This window comes from Kryptolebias marmoratus, linkage group LG16 (assembly GCF_001649575.2).
Source record: "Kryptolebias marmoratus isolate JLee-2015 linkage group LG16, ASM164957v2, whole genome shotgun sequence".
Classification (NCBI taxonomy): Eukaryota; Metazoa; Chordata; class Actinopteri; order Cyprinodontiformes; family Rivulidae; genus Kryptolebias; species Kryptolebias marmoratus.
Genome location: NC_051445.1, coordinates 30601266 through 30611110, shown reverse-complemented (window position 1 = coordinate 30611110; position 9845 = coordinate 30601266). Strand labels below are relative to the sequence as shown.

General features: G+C 37.7%; 1 protein-coding gene and 1 long non-coding RNA gene across 4 annotated transcripts in view; one reads left to right on the top strand and one right to left on the bottom strand.

The window, feature by feature from the left end:
- The window catches only part of grik2 (glutamate receptor, ionotropic, kainate 2), a 649386-nt gene that overhangs the window by 409521 nt on the left and 230020 nt on the right, over positions 1 to 9845 (bottom strand). For all 3 annotated transcript variants that reach the window (XM_037980176.1, XM_037980177.1, XM_037980178.1), the window contains one exon: positions 1588 to 1641. In XM_037980176.1, the coding sequence (XP_037836104.1) occupies positions 1588 to 1641 (54 nt within the window). The remainder of the gene's footprint in view (positions 1 to 1587; positions 1642 to 9845) is intronic.
- LOC108250786 lies at positions 4630 to 9231 on the top strand. The gene is made up of 3 exons (XR_005234182.1): positions 4630 to 8491; positions 8592 to 8649; positions 9177 to 9231. It is a non-coding gene; the product is annotated as an uncharacterized LOC108250786 (long non-coding RNA).

Here is a 9845-nt window from a genome sequence, read left to right as displayed (position 1 = left end):
AGACAAAAATGCCTACGTTTTGATATATAATTTGTTAATGTATCATAAAAAATGTGGGCGTAGGAGCAGTTTGTTCGCTAAAAAATGTGTTGTGCTCGGACAGCTCCACACTCTAGCTCGTTAGTGAGGTTAGAGTGTAACTGACAAAATTTCACGAAAATTCCGAAATTTTTGCGTGTTTTTTGGCGATTACGTCGCCATAGTAACACGACACGGGAATAAAAGTATTAGCCCTCATGCCGAGACCGAGCCGGTCGTTCTGATATAAAATTTGTGGGGGTTCTTTGCCCGGTTCGGGCTGCATTAAGGGTAACGGAATAAGAATAAATAAAGAGACACCTCATTCGGTGTACAGTAATAGGTGCCTGCATGCTTCGCAAGGCATTGTACTGCTCTCTATGCACTGCTGGCAGGCCCCAATAATAAAGAGACACTTTTTTTGAGGTGTAGAGTAAGAGGTGCCTACATGCATTGCATGAGGCAGTACAATGCCTTGCTTCGTTTGCCTTGCTTCGTAAGGCATTGTACTGCTCTCTATGCACTGCTGGCAGGCCCCAATAAATTGTTCATTTTGGAAGAAAAAAAAACATTGATTGTAGTTTTGTAAAACTAAAGGCACTTAAGAGGGTAAAGTAATAATAAGTTGACGTTAATATTTCAAGATGAGATTGACTGGTTTATGGTGGAAAAATAATAAATAGTAGTTTTCAGCAGTTGGAACAGTTATTGTCAAAAGTTAAAAGACCTATTGAGGCTTTAAAACGTTCATTTCATATTTCTGTATAAATATTTTGATTTGAGTTTTTTTTGTGCATTTTTAAATAAAATATTGAAAAGAAGTTTACACATGCCCCTTTTGTTGTCTGCTTACAGTTTCCTCTCAGTTATTCCATTTAGCCCATGATCAACATTTGATCAGAGTAAAGTGAGACAGATGCATAAAAAAACAGTAAATATGACTCCATTGTTGTTCTAGTTTCTAGGCCATAAGGTCCTAACAGACATGCATGAAATAGTTTTTGCTTCTCAAAAGCTCTATATTTTAAATCTATACGGATCCACCAAAGAGGGAGTTTTAAAAAATCTCCACTTAGAAAATTAAAATTTAAAAATCTAATTTTTTTGTGATGACAAGAGGTGTAAACATAGCACATATCAACTTAAAAAAATACCCACTGTAGTGTGAATGAGACCTAAGTAAGGATGTACTTACTAGAAAGGAAAAAAAAAGAAAAGAAGAAAAATAAAATCAAAGAAGGGAAGTAATAAAATGCATCATAAAGCCACCAAGATTTTGGGGCTAAGCAAGCCAGAGTAAAGTAAAATGATAACAAAAGCACACTTTTACTGACGTACAAAGTTGGAGTATAAACTCTGGACCATTGTTTGTCTCTTAATAGCACATAATAGGAAGAGAGGGATAGGTGATTGATGCAAAAAAAAAAAATAAAGTCAAATAGAAAATTAAGATTTAATAGTAGAATCATCTCATCTTTGGGCATTCAACACATTTATGAAGTGGTGAAGAACCATGAGTTATAGAACAGATGATAAAGTGACTGAAGTGCTGCCACGTTCTTTACCTACCAGGGTGGTGAAGATATAGTGATAATACTCTGTCATCATCCCCATGGCCAGAGCCTGAGAAACACAAAAAACAGAGATGGGGAAATTAATTTTATTATTATTTATTATTTTATTTTGGTACATTTTACTTACACACACACATTTTAATTGGTGGCTGTAGTACCATGTAATGTGCAGAGGTCTAGATTGTTAACAAGGCTGTAGTTACAGGCTTAAAAATAAGAGAGAAACACCAACTAAAAAGACAAACAGCCAAATAAAGCTAAAAGACTCAGATGAGAATCATACAAATTTGTCACACAGGAAAAATACAGCTAGGACTAAACATGATTCTAAAGATATGAAACATCTGCATTATGAGCAAAATTGTATCCCCAGCCTTACAGAAGGTCTACAGATCGCTGAATTGTGTTTTTGCGGAAGAAAATGTGTTAAAAATCAAGCACATTGTAAATGAAAGACCTAGCATTCCTCGAAGGTATGCCTATTGCTTACTGCCTTACATCAAAAAGTTTTGGACTAAGATCATTTTGTTCAAAATCTTAAAATTTGACATGAGAGATCTCATGCAAAATTGCAATATCTCATGTGATCTTGTATAATGAAGTATGTGTTGTGAATAACTGTCAACCACCACTACACCATATTCTAGCTCAGTGTCAGTAAAATTCACTAAGATGTTGTCATTTTTGTGTAGGCTAAGGTTGCTTAGCTGTGGTGTCCTATCTTGAATTGAGTAGACTAAAAGATATTCTGTTGTAGGTGAAAAGACAATAATTACTTTCTGAGAGTTTTAATAAAATCTGACCAATGGTTAATGAAATATTTTGCTAATAGGAAGAACAAGGTTGACTCTAAAAATCTAAACATGTCAGCTAAATGTCTTTGTTCAAAATCTTTGCCAAGGTTTTAGGCAAATATGTCAGGTAATGCATTGACCTTTAAATATGTGTAAGAGTCAATACTCAGCTATCCCCACACCATGTTTTATCTGTAAAACGGACTGAGTTAAAGCTATTTTTGTGTTTTCTAAGGCTAGTTGGCTTTGGTAGTCATTTTGAATTGGATACACTCTAAAAGTATAAAATACAGTCACGAGATGCCCATCCATTGATTATCTTCTAATAGTTTCATTAAAATCTGTTCAGTGGTTTAAGAGATATGTTGTTAACTTGCAGACAGGGTTGCCTATAATAAATAAAGGCAAAGTTTGAAATATATTTTGTGCAACTAGTTAGCACTCAACGTGTAAATTCCAAATTAGTCTCAGCAACTAACGCTCAAAAATCTGTAAAATTGGCTGCGTTATAGCCATGCTTATGTTTGAAGGTGATAAATATAAAGGTTAAAATGTATTTCTGCATTATATAAACTTCATTGGAGGAGAAGTAACAAGGAAGATGATAGCACACCAATCAAATGTTCTGGGGTTTGTGATTTGCATGATTTCAAAGTCTCTGATGGCAGAGGTTCAAAGTAAGACATTTTAACATGATTTGTTTTCCTGTAATTAAGTAAATTTATGTAGAGTTATAATCAAGTTATAATTAGGTATGGTTATATTGATATAGTAATAGAGTTATACATAGTTATAATTCAAACCTTTGTTCCTAAATGTTAAAAAAAGAAACCGGTTAAAAAAAAACAAGAAAAAAAATACTGTACATGGGAAACTGTTGCAATAAATAAAGGGTGGAATAAACACTGAAGTATATAGTTGGTGACTAGTTGGGGAACAGCATTCATGAAGACTCTTCAGTTTCCAAAATGTCTCAAAATAGTCAAAAGGGATTTGTGGGAGTCTCAAACTCTTCTCAATTTGCCACAGGGGTTTCTAACTCTTCTCAAGGACACTGCTGCTGTTTTTGGACACCTGAACAAGTTCTCTGCTCTGACAGAAAACATTTGAGGCTACAGCCCTCAATGTTATGATCCAAAAAGCATAAACTGTAAAAAACAATAATATAAAAAAAAGCTGTGCGCAATAAAATGATCAGTGGATTTTCAAAAACTGCAGACTTCTCTGTAGCCAAACAGCATGCTGGTAATTAAATGTGACCACAACAGAAAAGATTGTCGCCAACTAGTCTCCAACAGTTAGTCCAGTGAGATACTGCCTTAAGCTGAAATCCCACAAAAATGCAGACACACAAGAATAATCAATCCCCTTTTTTCTGTAAGGAAAATATTACACAAAGCACTGGACAGATTTTAATGAAACTTAAGAAAGTAAATACACCTACATTTGATTGCTTTTGTTGTCAATAAATTGGTAATATTTGATGTGGTAGTAACTGAGAGTTATTTGCAACACATTTTATGAGTACATAGCATTATTTTAAGGTTTTAGCAAAATAGTGACAACTCCACCTTTTGTCATCATAAAATTATCTTGGTTTTTTTCTTTGTAGGTAAATAAATGCTGTCTTTATTTCAACATGTTTTGTTGTTGAACAAGTTGAGCATCATAGTATGATCTGTACTGAAATGACAGATCTCATTCTCCAAATGTTTTGAATGTCAGAAACAAATTTTATTTTGATGTTGCATTATGATTTGTAAAACTATTTCATTTAAGAAAACTAATGCCCGATTTATATCCTCTCATTGTTTGTGCATTGCAGATATCTTCTCACTTAACTTTACTTAGGAAACCTTTTCCGTTTTTGCTTTGAGTACATTTTTTTATTAAAATACTTTTAAATTTTACTTAAGGAAATTTTTACACTAAAAATTTTAAATATTCTTAAGTACACTTAAAGTATCTATGTCTGTGTCTCTCCATATATATATATATATATATATATATATATATATATATATACATATATATACAGTGGTGCTTGAAAGTTTGTGAACCATCCAAACATGGCCATTATTTTCTAAAGAAAAATTATAATAACCATGTAAAATGAACATCCAAAGCTCAAATTGTAATGCAGACCTTCCGAATAAGGAACACAAAGAAGAAAAAGATACATATTTTTATTATTTATTTTAAAAAAAAGTATTTTATCCATCAAAAACAGAAAATCNACAGATTTCCTGTTTTCAGCAGTGGAACAGGAGCAGATTGTTCCTGCAGGTTAACACGAGGAAGAGATTTCAGTAAAACTGATGAACGACGTGAATGTTTCCAGTTTGGCCCATTGATCTATTGATCTCTCTTTGATGTGTGATCAGAAAAATGGCCCCAAATCAAGCAGCAATAAGCCAAATAATCTATTTTTATCAGAAAATATAACCATTTATATAAAAGTGTTTGCTGAGAGTAATACATGTTTTTCTAAACATATTTAACAAAATCTCTGAAATGTTTAATTTATTCCTAAAACTCTGCAACCTTTTTTTTAATTGTTTTTATTTGAACTTAGTTTTAGTTTTTTTATATTTATAGCCTTGTTTAAAAGTCCTGATCCTGGTTTCTTTCTATTTTTCTTCTAAGCAGCCAGACTTTCCTGTAATCTTTAAAGTGGTCTTTAACAGAACTTCTCCAGAGGTTTATTATTATTATTATTATTATTATTGCTGCTGCTTTTCCTCTCAGTTTTATTATCAGACAAAGTCAGGGTTGTTTTCACCCTAAAGGGGGCGGGGCATTGTTTGTCACCCAATAATGGGCGGAGCATTTCACACAGGCTATGTACTAGAACGTGTTGTTCCAATCCATTTTCAGAAGAATGTCTGTTGAGCCAATGAACTTTGACTTATTAATCGTTGTAATGTAAAAATGTTCCTAAACTCAAGGGATGAAGCAGAGTTGTGTTGACACAAACCAGATAACTTAACGAAGTTTAAATTGAATCTTTAGTCACTTTGTTCCCAGCATCCTGTCACAAAAAAACAACCTGTTCTCATTTCTTTAGTAAATCAATTAAAAACTTCAAAGATAACAAAGTTTGACAGAAAATAAGATTTTAGATCCACCAAAGCGATTCCCAAAAAGTTGGAACAATGAAATATCAGCTTGTTTGGTCATCAGTGGGTGAAACTCCTGCAGCGCTGGTTTGTCCTCTAACTCTACCCATCCTGTCTCTGTACCCATAAATCAATAACTACCTTCATCACTACAGATCAGTATAAACTTCAGTAAGCTTAGGTCACCTGCTCCACAGGGAGGTCAGACTCCAACTTCCTGTAGCTTTCTGTCACCCTGTTTAACTCTGTGTTTTAGAGGCTGAACGCTTGAGTTCATGCTGTAGATTAGCCAATAAAATCAAAACCAAGCATCATCATCATTATCACAATCAAACAGAACAGGAGGAGAAATCCAGCACCGACACCAGGACAGATGGTGACAGGTTCTGTTGACTCAGTTCTGATGGATCTGCCTGCCTGGACTCATCCTGTCTGCAGTTATCAGCTGTTTGCTGCCTTTCAGAGGACATCTGGATCAGTTATGTGCTGCTGCTGTTCTGTAAAAAATGGTCAGACTTTCTCTGTATGACCAGCTGGGCTGTGATGGATCCCATCAAATAAAAGATTTTGGTTTGAAAGACTCATTCTGACGCCTCAGATAGTTCTGGTTCAGGTTTCAGATCTCTGTGTAGCTTTAGTTCCTGGTTTTCCCCTAAGATGAGGGTCAGTTTTGGGGCCAGGGATTCAGACGACCAGCTGGACCATCTTACTGTTTTACTGCCAGACTTAAAACTGTGAGTCTGTCTGATTGGGTCAATCCAAACTGACCTCAAAGCAGAGGTGGACCAACCAGAGCTTTAAGGTTTTATAAACTCTTAAACTTAGAAGATCCCTCACTTTTACCCTCACCTTTTTGTTCTAAAGTTGCATCAAACTTTAAACAGAAAACTGAATGATTTGTTCGATGACTGAAACGATCCGGAGGTTTGAGCCGGGCGGAGCCGGGTACGATGTGGGTCCAGGTGAGCAACAAAATAAAGCCACTCAAACCATGGCCACATGGCTCACTGGGGACTTCATGGTAAACCCTCAGAGTTCAGTCAGGCTGCAGCTGAGGAGTCAGATATTTTCTCACAAGTCGCTGAGATTCTGGTTTAAATGAGCCGCAGCGGCTGAAAGAGGTGATTGTGTTTGTGTTTGTAGTCATACAGGGAAATGGAAAAGAAATACAAACTGATTGAATGAAGACAATAAATTAGGTATTCAATCCAACCTTGAGATTGATTTTCTTCTTAAAAGTAAATTGGAAATAAAACCTTTGAACAGGAAGTGGTTCTTTTGGAGGATGATACAAACAGAGGTGAGGGCTTCCTGTGTTTTCTTTAACTTGTGACCAGTACAGATTAGGTTTCCCTGCTTTAAACCTGCTGGAAACCACCTCCTCAGATCTCCAACCCCTTTCTCTCAGGTTAAATGTTTTGTGTATTTGGACCATTTCAGACGTGTCATTGTGCAGAGTCTGAAGGTTGTTTTGGAGCCGTTTGTCCTCACCTAAATTTCCTGCAGTCAGTGGGCGAAGTTACATAATTTTCTGCCGTTGTCTCGTCTTTCATCGTTCACAGATAATCGGGAAACCGAGCACGACTGAGACGGGAAGTAGGTCAGCTTTTAGACTTGCCACTCACACACTGACACATTTTTGTTAATAATAAATCACAGTTATGTGTTTGTGGACAGGTGTGAACCCACCGCTGCTTATCTGAATGATAATCAGGCAGATAAACGTTCAGTTTGACCACAGCTGCTGTGAGACATGAGACAAAAAGACCAAACATCAGGAGGACAACAGGGTGAAACACTTATCCTTCAGTGTAAAACGGATAAATCAGTAAATAAAATAAACACATTACAGTTGAAAAGTTTCATTATTGCTGAAACTCCAGCATCCATCATCTTCCTCTCTAAAGCAGGAACTTGGGACTAACTTTTATAATAAATGAAAACGTGACACAGCCAGGCTCTTATTTTGAAAAGTATCTGAAAAATATGTAAAATATTCTGTAAATCACCTGCTTTTAACTGAAGACAAAACTGAGGGATGAAAACCCCACAGATCACATAGAAGGATTTTTTAGGGGAACGTTGTCGTCATGTTGAGTCCTTGTTGGTCGTTTCGGTTCAAGCAGAGACGTCCATCAGTCATTTATCTCTGAGCTGCCAGTGTTGGAGACAAACATCGTCCAGGAGTGTCCAAACTGTCTCGACGTGTTTGAGGGCTGTCCGCGTCTTTCTGACGCAGGAGTTTTTGAAAAATCTTTGAACCAAACTCACAAGTTTGACCAAAGAGGACAGAGGACACTTGTAATCTACGGACCGCTCTTTTCTCTGTCTCTAAAAAGCTTGTAGTTAACCAATCAATACTGTCATTTTAAAACAAACATATGTTGCTAAGACCCTAAAAGTAGCTCCAGCCCAGGAACCCCAGCTTCCTGCTGAAGGTCTTTATCTGCAGACAAGTTTAAAGTTAACGTTTGATTTGTTTGACCTGTTTGACCTGTTTGAAGCAGACACACTTCAGTTTATCAGCATCTTAATTTGATCAAACCTTTGGCCTGAGTTTCTGTCAGCCCAAAGCTTTTTTATTCATAAAGATGTAAAGAGTCTGAATCTGGTCTCAGCTTGATGATTTGAGTAGATTTTCTGTAGTGAAATTGATTCATCACGTCTCGTTGCCTGGAAACACATTCAGCTTTAAAATCTTGGACTGTCTCTTCCTTTGTCTTCTTCTCTCTGCGTCTCTGAGGACGTCACGCTGACTTACAGTCATGCTGTGGACATTAAATCAGCTACACTGTTCACTGACAAACAATCAGCAGACAGGAAAACGACCAGAAGCACCTGCAGACGATGTGACGGACACCGTTACCATGACGACTCAGCATCCATGAGCAGCTCGTTCCTCGGTGCTGCGAACCGAGCTGGTTTCAGGTGTAATGAAGCTCGTTAACTCCACTTCTTACTGATGACTCACCGCTTGAACCTGAAGGTCCAAATGTTTCCATAAAACTGCAAAGTGAGCAGGAATAAACGAGTCCTTCCTGCTTCCATCAACCGTCCAATAAAAACTTTCTGCTGTGTCTGTGCAGGTCTGCCTTATGGCTGGGAGGAGGCGTACACCACAGATGGAGCCAAATACTACGTCAAGTAAGACCAACAGGGCCTGTTGTTGGGCTTTTATTTTGAAATGCAAACAGTGTAATAATAAGAAAAGCACAGCCTGTCACATCTGGATGTTGATTATTTTCTGTGAGTTTTTGTGAATCAGACATCCACAGATTAACCCTGGTAATTTAACTCCAAACCCATACAGATTTATGGGATATGATAATCTGAGAGGATTAAAAGAGAAACCAAACGAATGCAGCATCTCTACAGCTGCTGGAAGTTAATAAAAATAAACGAAACAGAACATTGAGTTGTTACGGTTTGTCAGTATCACAGGAATCTGCTGAAACAAACCCGGTTAATGTGGATTTGAATCCAGTGTGGTGAGAGTTGGTGTAAACATGCAGGACTACACAGATGAAACTAGAGGTGTGGTAAATAAATCAGGACTACCAGGACTACAGCTCAGACTCATGGAGTTTTTAATCAGCTGCATGAACCAAAGACTGGAGGATCAGCTGATGGAGACACTTCAGTAAGCTCCTTCTCTTCTCCATACATGACAGTCACATGACCCAGACCACTTCCTGGAGCCCCCCTGACCCGAGCAGCTCCAACCCTGATCCACCTCCACCTCCAGAGACCTCGAAGGCAGGGCGGGACGGAGAGGTGACGGAGCACAGACCCAGCCCGTCCATCGAGACAGAGATGTAGGAGCTGATTGTCCCTCGTTCCGTCAGGGAACATTTAACGTGTTGGTGGTTTTAATCCTGCTGTGTGATGAAATAAACTCTTCATAGCTAAATGATTTGTCCAACTCCTTTTATTTCTTTACATGAGAGGTTGTTTGTTTTGTCCCATGAGACATCCTCAGACAGCATCCATCCACAGACGGATCCATCTGCTGTTCAGAACCATGACGAGGAGTCAAATACCAGCCTGAGGCCTGTTAGTGGGGACAAACAGCCTGAGGTCCAGGAGACACCGGCTGAGGGACATTTACCCAAATATTAGTGTGTGTGTGTGTAGACGGGGGGTATGGATATATCTGAGCCTGTATGTATAATTCTGACCAGAGAAAATCCAGAATAAATTCAAACTTCTTTTTTACATTAATTTGAGGTTATTTGTTGGATCCTAACATCTCATATTTCAGAATAAAAGCCCGGTCCCCTGCAGACTCAGGACCTGCCCGGTCCCCTGCAGACTCAGGACCTGCCCGGTCCCCTGCAGAC